Source organism: Muntiacus reevesi, chromosome 6 (genome assembly GCF_963930625.1).
Source record: "Muntiacus reevesi chromosome 6, mMunRee1.1, whole genome shotgun sequence".
NCBI lineage: Eukaryota > Metazoa > Chordata > Mammalia > Artiodactyla > Cervidae > Muntiacus > Muntiacus reevesi.
In genome coordinates, this window is record NC_089254.1 from 7,288,653 (window position 1) to 7,312,978 (window position 24,326).

Consider the following 24,326-nt stretch of genomic DNA (forward strand, 5'->3'; position numbering starts at 1 on the left):
TCCATGTATCTCTTAGAATTTAGCCCCAAAGCCAACATTTGTCTTAAAACTTGTATACATGTCTTTCAACCAATGCGGAGGTCCCAGGGGCTGCCTTCATGCAGAAACCTCACGGCCACCCCACACACAGGAACAGCACCTTGCATTGTGTTTGCTTCCATGCCTGCTCTGTGCGTCCCTACTTCATTCTTTATCTGTTTTCAATTTTACTGTGACCACTTTCCCTGCTCAAAAGGCACCTGAAACAGGCAGGTAGTAAGAAAAACAGAGAAAATACTCAGTTTCGTTGGCCCCGGAATATCATGGGTGAAACCGTTTTAGAGTCAGTCATCTTTCAGCTCTGACTGGTCCAGGCAGTTTAATTAAACATGTGGACGCCAAGTTGCCAGCACCTCTCCTATGTGTCCACACCTAGCTTGGAAAACTTCAGGGAGCCAGGGTTCCGGGGCAGCCCACCACTGTGATCCAAGCACACAGGCACACACTCAAAGAGACATTCATTCATGTTCACAGACTCCCTATAAAAGTGGAAGTGATCACCAGGAGAGATATTTGCATTTTAAGCAGGAGCTTGTTTCCTGGGATCTGCCAAAACCCTAACTGTGCTCAGAGCAGCAGTTCAGAGGTGGGTTTGCATAGCTGGTAATTTCAGACTCAGAGGCGCACAGAAACATTGCGAGGAATCACTGTTCTCAGCCTAATTGTGACAGAAGCCCCGACAGTGACCGGGAAGGATGGGAACATCACCGGAGGTGACTGGGTCGCCTCCGCTTTTGTCAAAGCAAAGAAGTGGGGTTGGATGCTAAGCACCAGTTTCTATAGGACAGAGAGGAGCTGCAGCCTGGCTCCCAGGGTCCCATCGGGCTCGGGTCTGCCTGCACAATGAAGAGGCCTGGATGGGGTGCTATGAGAGGGCAGGAGATGGCTCTGAGACCGTCGGGAAGGGCTGCAGCCACACACAGTGTGAAGACCGTGCGGAGGACTCAGGAAGGATCCAGAATAAGGCAACTCCAACTCCTCCTGTGTGACCTCCCAGAGGTCATTATCCGTCTGAGCAAAAGAGACGATAACAAGACCCAAAAGTGCTCCAAAGGGAGAAGCAAATGAGATCATTATAAATGACACACAGCCCAGTGACATCCATTATAGCTGACACGAGGCTAACAGCAAAAACAGAGCTTGACTTACTGGAATGTGAAGAAAGATGTGTAAGAAGTAGATGGGTTTATTGACTGAAAAGTATTGAATTTAAGAACGAGAGTTAAATTGGTGAATTCCTTCTTTGCTCCAATACTCCCACGAAAAGTCTGTGGGCCAGCATCAAGCCCCCCCGTCCTGTCCAGAGGTGGCAGTAAGGGGGAGGGCCTGCCCCCAAGACAGTCATCCGCCAGCTGCAGGCCTGGTGGGAAACTCACTCCCCACCCAGGACCCCGCCCCAGCCCTTCCCCAGGACCCTCTCCTCCCAGGGCTTCAGACAGTATAACTTTCTATTACCAAGAGTGTTTTCAAAGCCAAGAAGAAAGTTAAAACCACCTTAGCTTTATCTCTTAAAGTAAACTTTAGAAATGACTGTCAGATAATGTCAGTCCTGGTGTGAATTCCAATCCTGGGTTAGCCACGAGCACTTTAAGAATATGACAATTGCTAAAACCATCCGGATCAATACAAAGTCATTTTCTTTCAAAGGCAGAGTTATTAGACTAGTATGTTATCAGGGCACTAATGGTAAAGAACCCTCCTGCCCAATGCAGGAGACATAAGAGATGCAGGTTTTATCCCTGGGTCAGGAAGATCCCCTGGAGGAGCACGTGGCAACCCACTCCAATATTCTTGCCTGGAGAATTCCATGGACAAAGGAGCCTGGTGGGCTACGGTCCATGGGGTTGCAAAGAGTCGGTCATGACTGAAGTGACTTAGCACACATGCACACACGCAAGTTAGCAGTTGTGCTACAGTGGGTTTAAGAGCCCAAACTGTTAAACAGGTGTGGGCTGGCGCCTCCTCGGGTCACAAGCATCTTTCTACATTAATAACACGAATGAAAATATAGAAGGTGTGGTCTTCTCCTTTGTGACTGGCCCTGTTGACAGAAAAATGACATTCTGCAAAGTAGATCAGGATTGAAAACACCTTGATGGTTAGAATAACTGGCCGGAACCAGTAAGAAATACTTTTTGTAGAAATTAATGCAATCAAGCTTAAGACTTAGGCTTAAAGATATTTACATAAGTGTGAGTAATGGAAGAGAGGCCCCATTAGAAGGAGCCATTCAATGCTTTTGTTTCTTTACTGGCAGTGAGGGTCTGAAGTTCCCCAAGTTAAAAGGACCTTATGTAAGCTCCAGTATGAAGCCACGGGGGTGGGGTTACCTGCAGGCACAGCGAGCAGCAGCTCCCTCAGGTAAGATGCTCTGCGGCTGGCAGTGTCTTTTTTTTTCAATATTATTTACTATTGATGCATTTGAATGAACTAGGTCTTAGCTGCAGCACTCAAGATCTTTGATCTTCACTGTGGCATGCGGGAATCTTCAGTTGCAGCATGTGGGATCTAGGTCCCTGACCAGGGATGCAACTCAGGCCTCCTGCTTCGGGAGCTGGGAGTCTCAGCCACTGGACTACCAGGGAAGTCCCTTAAAGAGCACACACGGCCACAGTCCTTTGCGTGGGCCTGAAACTCTTCACTCCACTCACAGAGTAATTCTTTCTGTCTTTCTCAGGTAAGAGATAGGCCGGAATGAGCCAGTTGTTTACCGGGGTCTGCTCTGAAGCGAGTTACACCAGGAACTACCCACTGCAGCTCTCCAGAAGACAAGCCTCGTGCGCTGTAACAAATGGGATGTGTGGAGCTGGCTGAACCCTGACCAGGCATCTCTCAGCTAACAGGGCACCAGTCGTTCCTGGGGCTCACTGAACGGCCTTGAGTGACAGAAACTGTGGCAGGCCCACCACATGCACACATTTCTGCCCGAGGGAGGTAAAGGTTTCACAATACCTCCTCCCTTTAGAAGCCTCCCAGGAGAGATGGGAGCCGGGGCGCCCCTTCCCGTCCTCCCTCCAGTACCTGGCTGCTGGGGGAAGGGAAGGGACAGACCTGCTAAGGATGCTAGAACCCAGTCGTCCCAGCTGAGACCATCCAAGGAGGAGAAGAGCCTCTGGCTGCTCTCTCAGTCTATCTGGTCCTGAACCCTTAGACCTCACTGTGACATTTAACAGAATAAAAACGTGGCCTGCAACAGACAGGGAGGAAGTCACTGCTGACCTGAGCCAAGAACACCGCATCCCAGCGTAAGAAGCTTGGTTGGTCTCAGGGCGGGTGGCGGGGATCCAGTCCCGGCTAGCAGTGCAGGAGGTGGACTCCAGGACCCAGGAGTCTATGATTTGGGTGTTAACCTGGAGATACAGGCGTTTACGGACAGAGCGTGGGGAGAGAGGGGCTTCCCAGGTGCCCATGTACCCATCAGTCGGCCTGGCTCCGTCCTTTTCTGCCTCCTCGGGAATGCTGACCCGAGTCTCCCAACCCGTGGCTCTCCCGTGACTTTTCACCGCCAGGAGTTTCTCCTCATTTCCGTCTGAGCCCTCAGCCCCATCCACGGGGCAGCTCCTCATGCCTAGGGGCCCCGCCACTCACGGTTTACACTGAAATCCCACCTCACACCTGCTTCTGGAACCCTGCTGCACAAACATGTCTATTTATCTCGCAAGCCAGCCCACAGACACCTGCTGCCTTCGGGGAACTGCAGACTCCACGTTCTGGAAGCTCTGAGACCTCTGAGGTAGGTGATGAACTCAACATTGACTGAGGGTAAGGCAGAGAAGTTCAAAGAGAAATGCTGAAAAGTTACCACAGATAATATGTATTAGGAGATGCTACCATCAACCTAACAACCTAGAAGAATCTAGGGCCCCAAGTGTCACCTAACCAAACATGAATTTATTACCTCAGATCTGTAGGCACACATGAGTTCGTGTACCCACTTAGGTAGCACATCAAATATTAATAACTTTCATTACTGATTTGAATCCCAAGAATGCAAGCTTTTTAAATGGCCCTGCCGACAGCCTCACCACCCAGCCACTCAGGCGACCATCCGCAGTGACTCACATGGCCGGAAGGACGCGCACAAAGAAGGCACTGCACCTCAAGGCAAAGGCGCCTCGGAACCGCAGCCCTCCCGCAGCAGAGCGTCAGCGACACCTGGTGGCCGCTCGCCAGTGAGGCAGCAACTCTGCCGCGCTAAATCGCTTCAGTTGCTACAGACTAGAGCCCGCCAGGCTCCTCTGTCCCTGGGATTTCCCAAGCAAGAACACTGGAGTGGGTTGCCATTTCCTTCTCCAGGGGTCCTTCCTGACCTGGCGATCAAACCTGGCTCTCCCACACTGCAGGCAGATTCTTTACCAACAGGGGAAGTACACCCCCAAGCGACGAGCCAAAAGGGGATCTCAGCAAAGCACTTGCAGAGGATCCAGATGAAATTCGCCTGCTCTGCCCTCCATGGGCACACCCAGCCCATGTGCCCATCTCCTCACTCCTGGGCCTCCTCAGTGTCCCTCACCTACCAGCCAGAGGATTGCCCACTGCTATCACACTGCTCCAACGGTGCGGTCAGGCTGTACAGCATCCCCTACTGAAAGCAAATCAGTTTGGGAATCAGGAACGAACATCACCACCAGTTTTACCCTTTCTAACTTGGTAAAGTTCAGAGAACAATTGTAAAGAACAGTAGTGCATAGGAAGCTGGAAAGTTAGGTCCATGGATCAAGGTAAATTGGAAGTGGTCAAACAGGAGATGGCAAGAGTGAACATTAACATTTTAGGAATCAGTGAACTAAAATGGACTGGAATGGGTGAATTTAACACAGATGATCATTGTATCTACTTCTATGGGCAGGAATCCCTTAGAAGAAATGGAATAGCCATCATAGTCAACAGGAGTCCGAAATGCAGTACTTGGATGCAATCTCAAAATGACAGAATGATCTCTGTTCGTTTCCAAGGCAAAGCATTCAATATCACAGTAATCCAACTCTATGCCCTGACCAGTAAAGCTGAAGAAGCTGAAGTTGAACAGTTCTATGAAGACTTACAAGACCTTTTAGAACTAACACCCAAAAAGATGTCTTTTTCATTATAGGGGATGGGAACGCAAAAGTAGGAAGTCAAGAGATACCTGGAGTAACAGGCAAATTTGGCCTTGGAGTACAAAATGAATCAGGGCAAAAGCTAACAGAGTTTTGCCAAGAGAACTCACTGGTCATAGCAAACACCCTCTTCCAACAACACAAGAGAAGACTCTACACATGGACAACACCAGATGGTATATACCAAAATCAGATTGATTATATTCTCTGCAGCCCAAGATGGAGAAACTCTATACAGTCAGCAAAAACAAGACTGGGAGCTGACTGTGGCTCAGATCATCAACTCCTTGTTGCCAAATTCAGACTTTAATTGAAGAAAGTAAGGAAAACCACTAGATCATACAGGAATGACCTAAATCAAATCCCTTATGATTATACAGTGGAAGTGACAAATAGATTCAAGGGATTAGATCTGATAGAAAGAGTGCCTGAAGAACTATGGATGGAAGTCTGTGATACTGTACAGGAGACAGTGATCAAGAACATCCCCAAGAAAAAGAAATGCAAAAAGTCAAAATCGTTGTCTGAGGAGGCCTTACAAATAGCTATGGGAAGAAGAGAAGTGAAAGGCAAAGGAGAAAAGGAAAGATATACCCATTTGAATGCAGAGTTCCAAAGAATAGCAAGGAGAGATAAGAAAGCCTTCCTCAGTGATCAATGAAAAGAAATAGAGGAAAACAATAGAATGGGAAAGACTAGAGATCTCTTCAAGAATATTAGAGATACCAAGGGTATATTTCATGCAAAGATGGGCACAAAGGATAGAAATGGTATGGACCTAACAGAAGCAGAAGATGTGGCAAGAATACACAGAAGAACTACACATAAAAGATCTTCACTACCCAGATAACCATGATGTTGTGATCACTCACCTAGAGCCAGACATCCTGGAATGCGAAGTCAAGCGGGCCTTAGGAAGCATCACTATGAACAAAGTTAATGGAGGTGATGGAGTTCCAGTTGAGCTATTTCAAATCCTAAAAGATGATGCTGTGAAAGTGCTGCATTTAACATGCCAGCAAATTTGAAAAACTCAGCAGTGGCTGCAAGACTGGTAAAGGTCAGTTTTCACTCCAATCCCAAAGAAAGGCAATGCCCAAGAATGTTCAAACAACCACACAATTGCACTCATGTCACACGCTAGCAAAGTAATGCTCAAAATTCTCCAAGCCAGGCTTCAACAGTACATGAACCGTGAACTTCCAGATGTTCAAGCTGGATTTATAAAAGGCAGAGGAACCAGGGATCAAATTGCCAACATCCACCGGATCATCAAAAAAGCAAGGGAGTTCCAAAAAAAATCTACTTCTGCTTTATTGACCACACCAAAGCCTTTGACTATGTGCATCACAACAAATTGTGGAAAATTTTTATAGAGATGGGGATACCAGACCACCTGACCTGCTTTCTGAGGAATCTGAATCTGTATGCAGGTCAAGAAGCATCAGTTAGAACCAGACATGGAACAACAAACTGGTTCCAAATCGGGAAAGGAGTACGTCTAGGCTGTATATTGTCACCTTGCTTACTTAACTTACATGCAGAGTACATCACGTGAAATGCCAAGCTGGATGAATCACAAGCTGGAATCAAGACTGCTGGGAGAAATATCAATAACCTCAGATATGCAGATGACACCACCCTTATGGCAAAAAACAAAAGAAGAACTAAAGAGCCTCTTGATGGAAGTGAAAGAGGAGAGTGAAAAAGTTGACTTAAAACTCAACATTCAGAAAACTAAGATCACAGCATCCAGTCCCATCATTTCATGGCAAACAGATGGGAAACAGTAGAAACAGTGGCTGACTTTATTTTTTGGGGGCTCCAAAATCACTGCAGATGGTGACTGCAGTCATGAAATTTAAAGACGCTAGCTCCTTGGAACAAAAACTATGACCACACCCTAGACAGCATATTAAAAAGCAGAGATGTTACTTTGCCAACAAAGGTCCATCTAGTCAAGGCTATGGTTTTTTCAGTAGTTATATATGGATGTGAGAGTTGGACCCTAAAGAAAGCTGAGCGCCAAAGAATTGATGCTTTTGAACTGTGGTGTTGGAAAAGGCTCTTGAGAGTCCCTTGGACTGCAAGAAGATCCAACCAGTCCATCCTAAAGGAGATCAGTTCTGAATATTCATTGGAAGGACTGATGCTGAAGCTGAAACTCCAATCTTTTGGTCAATACCTTATGTGAAGAACAAACTCATTGGAAAAGACCCTGATGCTGGGAAACATTGAAGGCAGAAGGAGAAGCGGATGACAGAAGATGAGATGGTTGGATGGCATCACCGACTGGATGGACATGAGTTTGAGCAAGCTCCAGGAGTTGGTGATGGACAGGGAAGCCTGGTGTGCTGCAATTCATAGGGTTGCAAAGAGTTGGACACAACTGAGCAACTGAACTGAACTGAACTCTGGTAAAGACACTATTATGAAATTGAGGACTCCAAGGTCTTGGCAGCAGATCATGACGCCCTTGGGTTGCCAGCATGTTCTGTGATCTCCTTTCTGGCTCCATTTACATGGTTCAGGGCCTCCCCTGGTGGCTTAGATGGTAAAGAATTTGCCTGCAATGCAGGAGACTCAGGTTGGATCCCTGACTCTGGAAGATCCCCTGGAGAAGGGAAGAGCTACCTACTCCAGTATTCTTGGCTGAATTTCATGAACAGAGGAGGCTGACGGGCTACAGTCCAGGGGGTCGCAAAGAGTCAGACACGACTGAGCAAGTAACAAACACACACACACGGTTCACAGGGGACCCCTGGCCATGGGGTAGGGGTAGGACCACAGGAGGCAGACAGCTCTAGCCATGAACAGAAGCAGCACTCAAGCCCCACCTTTGAGTGGGAGATGTTTGCTTCTAAAATACTGTTGATGGTTCCATCTGAGAAGTGTAGAGAAGATCGGAGCTCCTCAGTTAACTTGCTGATATTCTGCATCAAATCTTTTACTTTTACACCTGAAAGACAATCAAAAGGAAGGAAATCTTATAATAATAAACATTCAGGCTACTCCTGACTGAAGTAGTGAAGACAAGATCTGATATGAAAACCTGGCAAGGATTATTCTCCCACTACATCCAGCCCACAACAAGCACCAAATAAAGCCGTACCTTACTCTTCCACAGGGGAGCTGCGATCGTTTGTTATCAGAAGTAAAACAAAACCCCAGATTATCCAGCAATTCTGCTCAATTGCTTCCTCTAAGACCTGTGCATTTTAAATTTTACTCTAGAAAAGAGGTGTTCCCCGCCAAGGGAACAGTGATCAAGGAAACTCACTTCTCTCCACCTATCTACTCATCTCACTTTTCCTAAGTAGAGATTTGCCAGAATTCTTCAGACCTGACATGGTGATGCAAGGGGGCTTCAGGATCTATAAGACAGGGAGACAGGGCCAGGGAGACCCCTGGACCACAGAAGCTTCTCTCATTCATTCTTCGTTTTGGTACCCAGGATTCTAGGACTTTCTTCTCAGCCCCAAATACATCAGAGAAGCCAGGCTCTAAATTGCTATTTACTACATATAGATAGCATAACTCACCCTTTACATGTTTTATTTTAATGATATATTTGTGTGAGAAACTAACTTTAATTTTTAATCAAGCACACTTGGAGGAACTACATACTCACCCTCAGCTACTGTGAAATTGCTAAGAAAAGTCATTATGGGATTCCCAGACAACAATAAAGTCTTCTCCAGGCTTTGGGCCAGCCTAAAATGGCAGAAAATTAAAGCTAATTTAGGCAAGATAAAACCCCAGGAACAATGTTGGTTGAATACACTGCCTCAGTTCCCAGGAAATGAGTTAGATAACAAGATGGTATTTCCCTAAAATTTCTCAGATAATTGGACACACGATGTATCTGTGTGTGAACACCCATTAATATCACAACACCCCTGCCAGGCAGGAGGAGGCAGGGGAGTAAGGATGCATAACAAATGATTCTCATAAATGCAGAAAGAACAGTTAGGGTACATCATGGAATGTACGAGAAATGAGGACACCAAAAAGTCAGAGGAACACCATTTCTTCTGGGAATAAGTCATTTTCAGAATACAAGTCCCCACCTTCCTCTTCTGAGGCTTAACACTTCGAGAACACAGAGCAAAATTAACCCAGTATGAAGGTGCTTTGGAAAATCACTGACTTACCCTACCGAACATCTTTACTACCATATTATAACCTTGAATCTCTACATTTTCATTCAATTTCTTGATCCCCAATAAAGCCAGCCTCAGCACTGATGCTGCTCCTACCACTTACAATCTCAAAAGTTAAAGTCATGGGAAGCTTTGGTTTGGTGAGAAAATACATTAATAAATAATTAATAAAATGATTATTCATAAAATAATAAATGTACACTGATGTGTACATTAACAGTGTTTGTTACATATTATTGCCTGAGATTCATAATTTACTAAGGCACAGCATCGCCCTTATGAAGAGAGAGACTGAGGCGGCATGGGCCCCGCCAGGGCATACGTGTGTGGCTTGGAGGCTGGCCCAGGCTGGCATTCACAGTCCTGCTCACTGGCATCTTCCAAACTGATCCTGAAGCTTTCCAAGGCTCTGGAGAGATTCCTGCGAAGGCCTTCACAGCTTAGCTGATGGGGAGAGGTCCATATCTTTTCCAATTCCTAGAAAACACAGCAGTGATATAGTTGGAAACCATTGGCATGAGCTCAAGCAGACACACAGGCATCCTCGCCGAGCATCGCATGGACTGTCAGTCTGCTGTCTACACAGCTGCCAGTCTTCTGTCCTCACTATAAGGAAACAGGGCAGAGGAGACGGACAATGTCTGATCCTGCCCAACTGCCTGGGTGCATACTGCAAGGCCTCGGAAGGAGCCCTTGGCCGGGCACCAGAAGAGCCTTGCCTGGGATCCTCTGCCTGGCTCTGCCATTTACCCAGTGGACGCAAGGCCATGGCAAGGACCAGCACTGCCCAGCTGAGGGCCTGACACACGACCTCCTGGCCTGAAAACGACACTTTTCAAGAAAGGTGCCAGGCCACTTTTGTCAGGGGAAGTAGGTGCTTGGAGAAGCCCTATGGAAGAATCCCTGGCCTAGGCCCTGACTCTTAAGACTCCATGGACACATTATCAGCATCTTTTACAAGCATCAACAGCTGTATAAAAGACTGATCATTTTATAAAATATATAATACCTATAAATTGATAAGAATGTAAAATACCTATAGTTCATAAAACTAACTGACAAATATAACTTAAAATGTAAAATGACCCCCAAAGCAGAAGATCACATGTGTTTATTTGTATAGACACGCATATAAATCTATACACACTTCCCTGGACTCAGCGGTTCTGCTGTATATCATTTTTCTTCCAAACTTAACACTTCTAATTTTGTATCGGGGTATAGCCAATTAACAATGTTGTGGAAGTTTCAGGTGACCAGCAAAGGGCCTCAGCCATATACATGTAATCCACTCTCCCCCAAACTCCCCTCCCATCCAGGCTGCCACACAACACTGGGCAGAATTCCCTGTACTATACAGTAGGTCCTCGTTGGTTATCCATTTTAAATACAGTTTTGCTGTACATCATTTATTTCACATCATCAGAACTGATTTATTTCATCACCCAGTTCTTCCTGATGTTGCAAGCACAGTCCCAGGTTGTAGTGATTTGGGGAACGCATCTTATGTAACTCATGCGTGCTCAGTCATGTCTGACTCTCTGTGACCCCATGGACTGTAGTCCGCCAGGCTCCTTTGTCCATGGGATTCTCCAGGCAACAATATCGGAGTGGGTTGCCATTTCCTTCTCCAGGTACTCTTCCTGACCCAGGGACTGAGCCCTAGTTTCCTGCACTGGCCAGCGTATTCTTTACCACTGAGCCACCAGGGAAGCCCCTGTCTCATGTAAATCAACACATACTATTTTTTTCCTTCGGCTAAGACAGAAAAAGATACAATTATTGTACACGTTACATTCAGCCACAACTAAGAGGAGAACTAGTCCATAATATCACAGGTCCAGGGCAAAGGACCAAAAGGGACTGCTTTGATACAGGCAAGATGAGTCAAAGGTGGTTGAGGAGATCAGGATGGCCACTGAGACCATTCAAAGTTCCAGATCCATTGAGACAAGTTCTGGATAGTAAGCATGCAGTCCACAATTTGCCCCAGCGTCCCTGGCCTCTGGTTTCCCTTGTTTCTGCCTCTGTGGCTTCCATGGGGGTACAAGTTTGCTCGGACCTCTGCCTCATCTTTCTTCTTCTGTGCTTCAGCCTGCACATTGGTTTATTTCTGTACTTCACTCTCATGGCACAGAGGTTTCTCAAAAGACGCTGCTAAGGCTGAGAGAACACATGACATTTTAATAACACTTCTAAACATCTTTCTCAAAACTGTCACTGATCACTCTCACAAAGCAAAGTCATGAATCATTCAGATGATCAGAGAACTAACAAATGTGTGTTCCAAGCAAGTTAAATGTGAAGCATTCTGAAGTGTCACAGTACAGAGTCCTGGGTTCTGAGTCCCTGCCTTGGGGTTTCTGGGGCACAAACGAACTTCTCTGTATGTGATCTGAGCACCAAAACACAAGTCCCCTGAAGAGGCCACCACACAGAACCTCTGAATTGAGGAGCAAGGAAGACGGGAAGCCTGGGACCAGCGGTATTCAGAGCATGAGGCCTTGGCTGGAGTCTTGTCCATCTGAGGCCTGGGGAGGGTGGGTTGGGCGGTCCATCAGACCAGACTGTTCGCCTCCTACTTGGTGGCAAGACTCACGCACACATGACTTTTTTCCTCTGCCCCCATGTCCCTTCTGCCTGCCAGACTCTCAGCATGACCTACTCAAACAGGCAACATGACATCACTGAACACAGGATGGGGAAGAGACCAGCAGTACCATCCCCACTGTGCAGATAAAAGAGTGCAAACCTTCTCAGACAAGAGCAAAACATACTAAACTAATTAGGAAGTGAGGAATCTTGAATGTTTACTGTCTTTCTTTTCAACTTTATCTTACCATACATAATTTGATTCTTAATGATGTCTATGTCTAAGAACCAGCTTGCAACTCTTAAACATTTAACAACCAGCTCTCCCAAGCCTGTGCCAGCCAGTCAAGCAACAGCTGGAGGACCTGGGGGAAGGAGGTGTGGACACCCAGTCTGCAGCCCTGACTCCCCACACAGCTCTGCACCATGGTCCCTTGTCTTTAAGACCAAGCCAGCAAGCCTGGAACAAGAAACTGTCCTGCATAGACCAGTCATAAGGAATAGGGAGGTCTCTGAGACATCAAGGATACCAAACCTGGTAGTGGTCGTGCACCAGAACGACCCCTCGCAGAGCAGATAACAGCAGAAGCCTCACCACGCCCTGCTCACAGTGCAGAGCGGCACACAATATGTCCTTCGTCAGAGACTGGTCTTCTGCAGAGGAAACACACAGAGATGCCATCAGTATGCAGTTCTCCCCGACTCTCACAAAGACACTGTTTAAAGGTTCAAAATGATTCAGATTCATAAAGAATTCCAAAACTACCAGAAATGAGGGGAACGCTGCTCCTTTTGAGTCTCAAATGCAACTAATTAAACACTGTATGATTCTGGTCTAACTGAAAGTATAGAAGTTAAGATCTTTCTCCCCCGGCCCCAAACCACCTCCTCTTTGCACCCCTTGGGCAACGTGCCCCCGGCACCCAGTTTGCCCAGGACAGTCTTGGTTTTCACCAACGGGCCTAGAGTAGCGACAAGGAGAAGGGCCTCCGTCTGAAGGTGCATCTCTCGCTTGGTCGAGCTCTCTCTCTCACACACTCACTCACACATACACGATGGATGGCAGGCCCCCACCCTACACACACACACACACACACACACACACACACACACACACACACACAATGGACGGCAGGCCCCCACCCTACACACACACACACACACACACACGACGGACGGCAGGCCCCCACCCTACACACACACACACACACACACACACACCCTACACACACACACACACACACACCCTACACACACACACACGATGGACGGCAGGCCCCCACCCTACACACACACACACACACGCACACACACACACGATGGACGGCAGGCCCCCACCCTACACACACACACACACACACACCCTACACACACACACACGATGGACGGCAGGCCCCCACCCTACACACACACACACACACACACACACACCCTACACACACACACACACACACCCTACACACACACACACGATGGACGGCAGGCCCCCACCCTACACACACACACACACACACACACACACCCTACACACACACACACACACACACACACACCCTACACACACACACACACACACCCTACACACACACACACGATGGACGGCAGGCCCCCACCCTACACACACACACACACACGCACACACACACACGATGGACGGCAGGCCCCCACCCTACACACACACACACACACACACCCTACACACACACACACGATGGACGGCAGGCCCCCACCCTACACACACACACACACACACACACACACCCTACACACACACACACACACACCCTACACACACACACACGATGGACGGCAGGCCCCCACCCTACACACACACACACACACACACACACCCTACACACACACACACACACACACACACCCTACACACACACACACACACACACACACACACACACACACGACGGACGGCAGGCCCCCACCCTCCACCCCTTCGATGCGGCATCCTGGGAGTCCCGCCTGGCTCCTCACAAACCCCACCGTCAGTCACACTCAACACCTCTGGACATGGAGCCTTGTCCAGGGCCCCCAGGTCACCCCCAGGACAGGGCAACACCCTGACAGGCCTGTCTCTCGCCACTCCCTCCCCGCAACTCGCCTCCACCCTGAGCCACGCGCTCTTCCCAAAGCAGGCGGCTGGTGAAGGACCCTGCGGTCCATCTCACTCGCTCTCGGCGCCTTCCCGGGGCTCCTGGCCTCTTGTCTCCTCAGGACTACAAGTGCCTTGCCTCCCGGCTGCTCGCAACCCGGCCCAGCGCAGCCTCGCGGAGGCGCCCAGTCCCTGGCTTTACACGTGCTTCTGTGTCTTCACTTTACAGAAGACAGAATGTACTCTCGTGAGTAAGGAAACTTCTGTCACTTTCAATGGTGGGGGGGGGGGGGGCGGAAAGCAACAGTCCTGCTTATTTCATTTTTACATTGTTTCTCAAAACTTCTTTTTTTAAAATGGTTTTGAACTGCAGACAAGGTAGAGTGCATGGAACAGACCCAAAGTCACACTTTACAGAAGCAGACCACCCAGAGCCACCTTAGTTTACATTTTCTCACTAATTTTGCTATTTCTCTGATTTTGAAACCCAACGTATTATTGTTAAAAATATAAGCAATCTTTTATTAAAATGGAAGACGAATAAGGTAAGGTATATGAAGCATCCAGCATGTATCTTTGAGGACGAATGTGTGTATGCTTAGTCACTCAGTCGTGTCTGACGCTTTGTGACCCCGCCAGGCTCCTCGGTCCATGGGATTCTCCAGGCAAGAATACTGGAGTAGGTTTCCATTTCCTTCTCCAGGGAGATCTCCCCAACCCTAGGATCGAATCCAAGTTTCCTTCATTGCAAGCAGATTCTTTACCATCGGAGCCACCAGGAAAGCCTTGAGAACACACGGACCCTCTATTTTGGAGATGTAGCTGCCCTGTAGGCCGGGAAATGCTCACCTCTGTCTCCTACCTTCCAGGCCCATTCCTGCTGCACCTCACTTGGCCTCTGCAGGCCTGCCCCTTGACCAGTCCTTGCTCTTCCCACCTGCTATTGGCATTCTCCCAGCATTTGGTCACATCAGATCCCCCATGCCTGCTTTCTGGCCCATCTCCCTGTCTGGACCCTCTTCTCTGTTTGGTCAACCCAGAGCCCCCATGTGCTTCTCCACAGAAGAGGGACTCTGACTTCTCCCCCACACCCCAAGCCCTGGGCAAGTCACTCATACTCTTTGGACCTTCGCTTGCCAATTTGGGAAACCAGAAGGTCAAAGGTGACCACAAGGTCCCTTTTGGTTTAAGAGCCGTCAAACTACACACCCTATTCCCAGGCAGACTTTTCTAATGTGTTTCAAGTACTAGATCCGAAGGACAAAACTGTTACTTTCCTCATGGTGTGGCTGAACTTAACTCTGTGACACACAAATCAGTACTTCATTGTCAACAGTCATCGTAGCAGATCTGACTGTATTCCCTCCGTGTGACAGAAGAGGACGACTTGCCCATTTTGGCCCATTCTATCCCAATACCCTACTGGCTAGTGTTTGTAACTTTTCTGGGCCTGTCACTACAGAACGGAGTGACAACTTAATAAGGAAAGTGGAGATGAAGTTTGAATGTTAGTCATGCTTAAGTATGACATGCTTGGGTTTTCTTGAAATGAAATATAAAAATTAGAAATTAATCTTCAGTAATGAAGGGACTCAAGTGTGCTATATTAATTTAGCAAATGCAGTACAGAATGGCAAAATGCATATAAATTCAGGTATTAATGAATGTTTAATTCATTTTAAAGCCATTACATTAGCTGACTATAAAACAGTGAAATAATTATGCTTTAAAGTGTGGCTGGGTTCACTATGTCACATAAGCAACCACATTTTAGAGTGAGAGCTCCACATGTGAGGATATCTGTCAGCCACGCAAAAGTAAGCCAAGGTGCATGATCCTCCATATCTGACAGCATCAACAACACTCATAATATCTTTAATTGGAAACAGAGATTTCTTTAAAGAAAAAATAACATGACAACTGGGATGTCATTTATAAAACAAATTCACCTTGCCTCCCCAAGCAGCCTCATTCCTCTCCCCTGCTCTGTCACTAAAAGATTCATCAATTCTTGGGTGTAAGAAGGTATTACAAAAGAGAGGTGAGTGAGTGGATCAAAGCTAAGCCTGTGTTAGACCCTCAGTTACCCTTTTTCGCTACAAAGAGCTCTTTGTAAGCTGTGGGATGATGTCCCCATGGTGTGCAGGGTCACCCATACTCAACCTGCCCTCTTAACGGAATCCAGGAGCAGGACTAGTACATGCCAAGCACCCATGTGTCCGTGCCTCACTGATTTCATCCCCTCACTTGGAAACAGCTACGAGCTCCAGCCTCTGTGTCCAGCTCAGGGCATCCCTCGGCCAGCCTGTGTCTGCAGGCACTGGACCCCGGCCCATTTGGTCTGGAAGCCCTGGTCTTTCCCCTGCCCCAGCCACCATGATTCTACTTAATGTGAGATCAAAGTTGATATCTTCCCTGGTGGCTCAGACGGCAAAGAATCTGCCTACAATGCAGGAGACCCGGATTGGATGCCTGGGTCAGGAAGATCCCCTGGAAGAAATGGCAACCCACCAGAGTATTCTTGCCTGGAGAATCACATGGACAGAGGAGCCTAGTGGGCTGTGTCCAGGGGGTTGCAGAGTCGGACACGACTGAGCAAGTAACACTTGACATGCTGGGTCCTGCCCCAAACAAGCCTCTCCTCCCAAAGCCCCAGCCTCCGCTGCCCACACCCTTAGTGAACCCCCCCAGTCCCTAGATCACTCTGTCTGTGGCAGGTGTAGCCACGCCTGCACTGAGCCCCAAGCAACCTCTGTACGTTGTCCTCCAGTCCCACACAGCCACTCAGGGACTCCTGGGCCCGGGTACTGCCTGCCATGGCCACACGTTCCCTCCAGGATGTCAGCGCAAAATTCACAGACCACGCTCATGCAGGAGTCCCAGGGGACAGAGACTTGAACCCAAGAGGGCCGCTGACATGTGCTCACGCGTTTATTCACCAACCCTCTGCCAGCAGCCCCCGGGCTCCAGTCCCCATGTGCTGGGTGGATGCTAATCACAGGCAGATGCAATCACAAGGGGTCCATGGGCTCACTACCCAGAGGGCACAGCTAAGGGGCCTGAAACAGGGCCACCAAACCCAGGCAGGGGAAGAGCTTCCCAGAGGACATGACACCTCACCTGAGAATAATCATCTAAGCAATAACAGTCATCAGAGAGTAAGTCAGGAGGAGGCAGCAGCGTGAGACAAGGTGTCAGGTCCACCTGGGATGACAGGGAGGGGGCAGAGCTGGCCTGGCAGGATCCACGCAGGAACCAGGGCTCATGGCCTGCTCCACTGACCCCGGCTCCTCTCTTCTCCTGATCAGCCCACCTTAGCTTCCCTGTGTCCTCATCTGGGCTCACACCCATCACCCCAGCATCCCTGCCACCTTTGCTGTCAAGGACTTTAGGTCCGACTGCACCGAGAGAGCCGTGTGCAAAGACTTCCCTGGTGACCCAGTGTTTGAGACTCTGCTCCCAATGCAGGGGCACAGGTTCCATCCCTGGTTAAAGAACTAAGATTCCACATGCTGCAGAAAGTGGGAAAGTGTTAGTCGCTCAGTCCTGTCTGAATCTTTGTGACCACATGGACCATATCCTGCCAGACTCCTCTGTCCATGGAATTCTCCAGGCAAGAACACGAGTGGGGAGCCATTCCCTTCTCCAGGGGATCTTCTCAACCAAGGGATCGAACCCAGGTCTCCTGCATTGCAGGCAGATTCTTTACCATTTGAGCCACAAGGGAATGTGGCCAACAAAAACATTTTTTTAATTAAAAAAAAAGAGTGGAGAAGGAAATGGCAACCCACTCCAGTATTCTTGCCTGGAAAAGTCCATGGACAGAGAAGTCTGGTGGGCTGAAGTCCATGGGATTACATGACTGAGCATGTGTGCACAAGGGTGGAGGGAAATGGCTTGGTAGCAATAAAGTGGTAGAACTAAAAAATAATAATAATAAAATAATTTAAAAAAAGAGGTCTGGGTGCAGCCTCATTTAGGAGCCTCTGCGTGAAAGGGCAGCAACATGCACGCGTGGGTGAAATACACTCCAGCAGCCCTGTGCAGTCTACGGTCCAAGAGTGCTCTGAGGCCAGTGTTCACATCTTGGAAAGAGATCTAAAAATCACCCAGGAGCCCTATGAGGTGGCTCGTGGTACTTTCCTTCCACAATGCCAGGAAAATGTCACTGAAATCAGTAGTGATGGATTTGTTAAGAAGGATCTTAGATGAATGAATTCATTTATAGTGTAAGTAGCAATGACTCGCTGTCACAGACTCTGTGCTGAGTGTCATGGAGACAGAACTGAACGAGTAACAGATCCTGTTCTCAGCAAAGTAGCAAACAAATGCAGGAGAGGTTCCAACAAACTTGAAGACAAGCACTCAGCGCCAGGACTTTAGGGAAAGTGTTCTAGAGTCGAGTCACTGCATGGACCACCCAGCACCCGTCAGTAGAGTGATCTTCCACGCCAGGCACTGGGGACGCACAGGAGATGGAGACACGGTTGCTGCCTTCAAGGAACATTGACGTAGGCAGAGGAGGGGGACTTAAGAAATAGCAGCCTTAATACCACATGAGATAGAGGTCAACCCAAGGTCACCACCAGCAAAGGGGACCAGGCATTCCTCCTAGAGGAGATGCCCTGGCTCCAGTCACAGGGCGTGGCCGAAGTCCAGGCCACAGAGACAGGGACGCACATTCCACCAGCAGAGGCATAGCCTGCAGGCAGAGCTTGGAGCAGGGAGGGGGATGTTCCCCTTGGCTGGAGGTCACAGTGCTGGGGGCAGGGGGCGAGGGGGTCCTCAGGGTCTAGGGAACCGGGCAAGAAGGCTGCAGCTGAGCCCAAGAGTAGTTCAAGGGCATCCAACCATCTCGTGACCAGCTGAGCTCTGGAAATGGGCGGGGACCAATCAGCCCTTCTCCCGAGAGCAGCTCACCTGCAAGGAGGACGAGCACGCGCTGGACCAGTGTCTCCATTCTCCACAGGGTCACCACGGCATCCGTGGGCTCCGGGGACTGCAGAAAAGCCCGACAGGCATCCAAGACACTTGGGGGAAACAGACAGGAATATTAGAGGTGAAGACCAGCTTCTCTGAGTGAGTGCACGTGTGACACTCGTGAAAGAACCATCCCACTGCTGGGCCACTCCGCAGACATCGGAGGATAAGGCAGAGGAGACAATAGTTCTCCTGTTTTCATTCACAGCATCATTTTGTTGCCAACAATCCTGGCATTCCCTCCCTACCAGTGGGGTTTTCTGTCTTAGACTTTTTGTATCTTCCTCATCAAGAAGGCAGTGATCAAAGAGTAAAGACTAGAGATGGCATCACCAACTCAATGGACATGAGTTTGCACAAGCTTCAGGAGATGGTGAAGGACAGGGAAGCCTGGCATGCTGCAGTCCATGGGGTCACAATGAGTCGGACACGACTGAACAACAACAAAAAGACAGGAAAAAAAATAGTGGAAGGAAGGAATCGCTAAAGTGGAATGAAACTGGGCACCGTGCCTTGGGAATTTAAAATGAGGGTGGCGACCACGCCCAGCCAGATCACAGCCCACTAGTTTCCAGTCTTGGGGCCACGGTGTAAAGTACGTCCATGAAGGACTGGACACTTCGGGGTGAAAGCCAGGACTGGTGGGGAGCAGGGGTTGCCGGCATCACCTCCAGCTCAAATAAAAATTCAGAGACAAGTGTCAAGTCAGACAGAGTTTAGGATCAGAAACAGTGAGGGTCTGAAAGCCAGCATTCAAATTCCAAGGCACTGATATTAACAGTTCTTCGTGCCAATAAACACCTGTTTCACTAAGGAGACCCTTCCAACTTTTTAAAAAGGAGTGGATTCAAGGTGCAGCCCTGTGGCAACAGAACTAGAGGAGAGCATGTCAGGCTGTCTGGCAGGTGAGTGAGGTTTCACTTTCCATCTCCCTTTGGACTCACAGAAGCATCGGTACCGCGGAGCCCACAGACCACTGGAACCGTGTGTCACATGCGGAGAGGATGGGCCAGGACGGAGCTGCTCTCGCCCACATCCTTGGGCAGCAGACGGCCTCCGGAGCATGACGGCCAGTAGCACCGGACCTTCCAGGAACCCGCCATTCCCCTGACCCACCATTCAGGGGTGGGCAGCTGGTGCATGGATGTGGGTCAACCACATGGTCTTGGATGGAATCTGAGGCAGGGTGAAATCTGGCCTTGTCCAGGGGGCAGTTACCACTGCAAGTGCAGACTTCTATGTGACTTGAGTGGCCCCAAATTTCTATTTCCATGTCAAGTAGCAGGACCCTTGGCTGCCAGAGCAGGGGAACAGAAACACCAGTTCCGTACCTCATCTTGGGATGTGTGCATAGAATGAGAGGTTTTTACTTTTGGGAAAAAAATGAATGGAAAAATTTAGAATAAATTCAAATCATAAATAAGTGCTGACTAGTCAAATAGAGAGCAGGGACTGGGCTTGAATCATTCCTGTGGAAGTCAGTCTCAGAGGGAGAGGAAGGCTGAAATTAAAGACCTCATCCCTGTGGTTCTTCCCTATGTTATTCCAAAGCGTCACTGAGATGAGGTTGATCACCTTTCTCAAGTAACCCCCTAGTTTTGTGCTGTTTCGTGAGAGGATTTCACGCAAAAACAGGATCACGAGTTCTTTCCCTTTGTATCATGAGGGAAATTATGAGTGGAATTTGGGTTCGAATATAAAAAGTCTGTTTAAAAAGTTCCTTATTTATAGGAACGTACTTATACTTACCCTGGGTCAGTGTGATTCCTGCCTGCTTCTGTTTTATAGTTACTGCGTGGGGGCGGGGCGGGCAGGCAGAATGAATCAAATTGGGTGTTTCATTACCTTTGATCAATCAGCGAGACCCTCTGCCAGTATTCAACCAGTGCAATTAATGCCTTCCGGTATTCCTCAAAACGCGATAATGGTTTGAGTATATCAGGACTGTCAACCAGCTCTTTCTGGGTCTTCTCACGTGTTCCAGTGGTTGCATGAATAAAAATTTCAAAAAAGGGCTGAAGCAAAGTGCTCACGGAGTACGTCCACTGAGAGCTATTGAGGAGAAGCTCTTTCTTCACGAGAGCTATTTTATTCAGAAGGGTCTGGATGGCTTCTTGCAGTTGTTGCTCAGTCACATTCTGAATCCAAGAGGTGTTAAAAAGTGAAGCTTCACGGGGGGCCTCTATCACTGTCGTGATGATTTTCAAAAGGTCATCTGGATGCGGAGCCAATGTCAGCAACAGATTAAAAACATCCCTGTGGTCCTTGCCTGTGTCATTCCAAAGTGTGACTGAGATAAGGTTGATCACCATTCTCAAGTAACTCCTAAATTCTGTCCTGTTTTGTGACAGGATTTCACACAGAAACAGGACCACTTCACGAGTTCTTCCCCATTTTGTATCTTGAGGGAAATTACGAGTGGAAATTGGGTTAGAATATAAGAAGTCGATGTGACTGGTGATGTTATTTACAGGAGCTAAGTAATCAAGGATTTCTTCACATAAACTGACAGAATCCACAGAAAATATTTGGGCCCCATTTTTAAATGCTGCCAGGAGACGGTCCACGTCTCCCAAATTGATTTTCACAGAAGTTAAAAAGTCAACTATTTCTTCCCTAATATCATAAAGCTCTTTGGACTGGTTCATGTATGTGAATATGCCAGATGACATATTGAAGATATCTAAGTCTTGGGAAATATTAGGCTTAACTCCAATCATCCCAAAGGCCAAGTCAAGAAATGGCATCAACAAGTCATCTATATTTTCAAATATTAAATGATCTGCTTTTTTCAAAGTAATCATTTCATTGACAACATTTCGAACACTTTGTCGCAAAAGAAAATAAAGAGTGTCAAAGAATTTCATGGTGTCATTGGCAGTGGAAATGAGATGAGCTTGCAATACAGTGACCACCTTTCTGGCAATTTTCTTGGCTAACTTAAGAAATTCCACAGTGGAGGTGACTGACCTGGCAAGACGTCTCATCTCTACACCATCATCGGCCAGCATGGTCAGAGTGTCAGACATCTCCAAGAGTGGGTCAAGGGCACAGTTGTCCCCACCTGCTCCTGAGATAATATCCAGTAAGTGCCTGGTAATTTCTAATGTTTCTCTGTTTCTTAGGGGGAATGAATTGTTTACAAAGGAAAGCAAATTGGTTAGATTTGCAAGTATAACTTCCTGGAGGGAAGGGTACAGCACACGGAGGTCCTTAACAGGAGAGCTTAAAAGAGTGTCCATGAAATGTGCTATCACTATGGAAGTTTCTCTCACGAGGTGAAGAGCTGACTGGAGATCTTGATTGAGTTTGAAAAGGTCCTCAGAACTGTTCATATGGGAAAGCAACTGATTCAGCACCATAAGAAACTCCAGATTATTTTCAGCCTCCTTTTTCATTGATGTTTCCTTTAGAAGAGTGTGGAATAAATCTCCCAGGAGCTGCAGTCCTTGATGATTATCAAAATATAATTCTCCATCATCTAACATAAATGAGTTCTTTATTAGATGATACACAGTCTCCTTTAAAGTTGAAAGAGTGTTCACCAATCTATCTTCTTTCATGGAGGTGAGAAAATGATCGAGTTTCAAATTTTCTAGAATTTTATCCTTTAGGACAAAACTGCAAATATATATTTTTTAATTTCACGGTTAGTAATGAAAAGAGTGAAAACTTACACAGTGGACCCTTAACAATCCAAAGCTTATGGGCACTAACCCTCCACATAGATTAAAAACTGTGTCTGCCATTCCCCACCCACGGATTCACCCAACCGTGGATCGGGCAGCACTGTAGCACGTATTTATTGAAAAAATCCAAGTATAACTGGGCTCATGAGGTTGTTCAAGTGTGAAGGGTAGTGATTTCTTGGGGGCTTTATAATAGCATTATAGGAGGATAATACTGAAAAATTGAAATGCTACAATACATTCCAGATGAAAATTAATATTTTGTTGCCAAATAATGAAAAGAGTGGGTGGATTTTATGTATCAATCCATTGCAGATCCTCAAACCTAACAACTTAAAGAGCCATGCACTTTTGCCTTCAGAAAGGAAAGGAATGTGAAATGATCAAATGGGACTCTCGGGGTAGGAGGGAACATCCTTCTGAATATCCCAAGTCCTGGCAAGCTGCTTGGCTTGCTGGCGGCTAGCTGGGGCACTTGACAGCCCCAGAGCCCTCTCTAGTGTGTTTCTGGTTTGCTGGGCTTCACAGGTAGTCCACTTATGAGAGTCAGGATGCCCACATTGTATCATTGTAAACACTAACACAGGTGCTGCTTAGGGAGATTTGTCAGATGTGGCTAAAGACCCAGTCATCCAGCTCTAAGTCAGTGCAAAAGCATGTTGCCCTGGAAAGGCTGACTTCATAGACAGAGGGTCTTCAAGAGGGTTAGGACCTCCTGGGCTCTAATGGGTGGGTGGTTAGACATGTCCTGGACTGGACACATCCCATCACCCCCTGACTGGCCACCGTGGATGGGAACTTGCAGCTCCTGTCTGTGGGACTCTGGCTTGTTTCCTAATGGCCTGCCCTGCTGACTCTAGGCTCGCTGAGCCAACCCCAAAACTGCAGAAGTCAGTTCTGGTGTGAAATCTTTGTTCTGGTTCTGCTTCTGAGGTTGACACCTTACTGATGCAGACATCCTAGAATAAATGAGAATTTCCCTCCAGTCTTTTCATTGGCAAGCTTCAAAGTGGATGAAAAAATAATATATGAAAAAATATAATGTGACTATCAGTTTTAAAATGGAGTTTTATCAATTCCAAATATAAACAACATAGTAAACTTATTAGAATGAAAATATTTAAGCCCTTCATTTGTGATTAGACAGTTCATGCCTTAATTCAAAATATGACCATGATATATATCCATCTGGGTTTCCCACGTGGTGCTAGTGGTTAAGAATCTGCCTGCCAATGCAAAAGGCGTAAGGGAGGTGGGTTCAATCCCTGGGTGGGGAAGATCCCCTGGAGGAGGGCATGCCTAGAGAATCCCATGGACAGAGGAGTCAGGTGGGCTATGGTCCATAGGGTCACAAAGATTCAGACACAACTTAGCATGCACACACACACACATACATACACACATATATCCATATATGTATATAATAATTTTTCAGTTCCATATAAAATATAATTTTGACAACTACTTTCATAATCCAAAATATAATAAAACATAATACTATAATATATACATTTGTATATAGGTTTATTAGTTATATGACAATCATTAAAGTTACTTTACCTTGGTTTTTACAAAATGTTCATTAAGACAAAATTCACTTCAAAGATCATTCCAAGGTTTCGTAGAAGTTCCAGGAAATAAACTTAATTGTAATATA

The 24,326-nt window shown here is 47.3% G+C and overlaps 1 protein-coding gene across 1 annotated transcript in view; it reads right to left on the reverse strand.

The window, feature by feature from the left end:
• The window catches only part of ABCA13 (ATP binding cassette subfamily A member 13), a 366,717-nt gene that overhangs the window by 270,655 nt on the left and 71,736 nt on the right, over nucleotides 1-24,326 (reverse strand). Inside the window, exons 18-23 of the mRNA XM_065938900.1 lie at nucleotides 20,826-22,601; nucleotides 18,921-19,030; nucleotides 12,429-12,547; nucleotides 9,603-9,778; nucleotides 8,770-8,852; nucleotides 7,976-8,097 (exon numbers count right to left, since the gene is read on the reverse strand). Coding sequence (XP_065794972.1) covers nucleotides 7,976-8,097; nucleotides 8,770-8,852; nucleotides 9,603-9,778; nucleotides 12,429-12,547; nucleotides 18,921-19,030; nucleotides 20,826-22,601 — 2,386 coding nt within the window. The remainder of the gene's footprint in view (nucleotides 1-7,975; nucleotides 8,098-8,769; nucleotides 8,853-9,602; nucleotides 9,779-12,428; nucleotides 12,548-18,920; nucleotides 19,031-20,825; nucleotides 22,602-24,326) is intronic.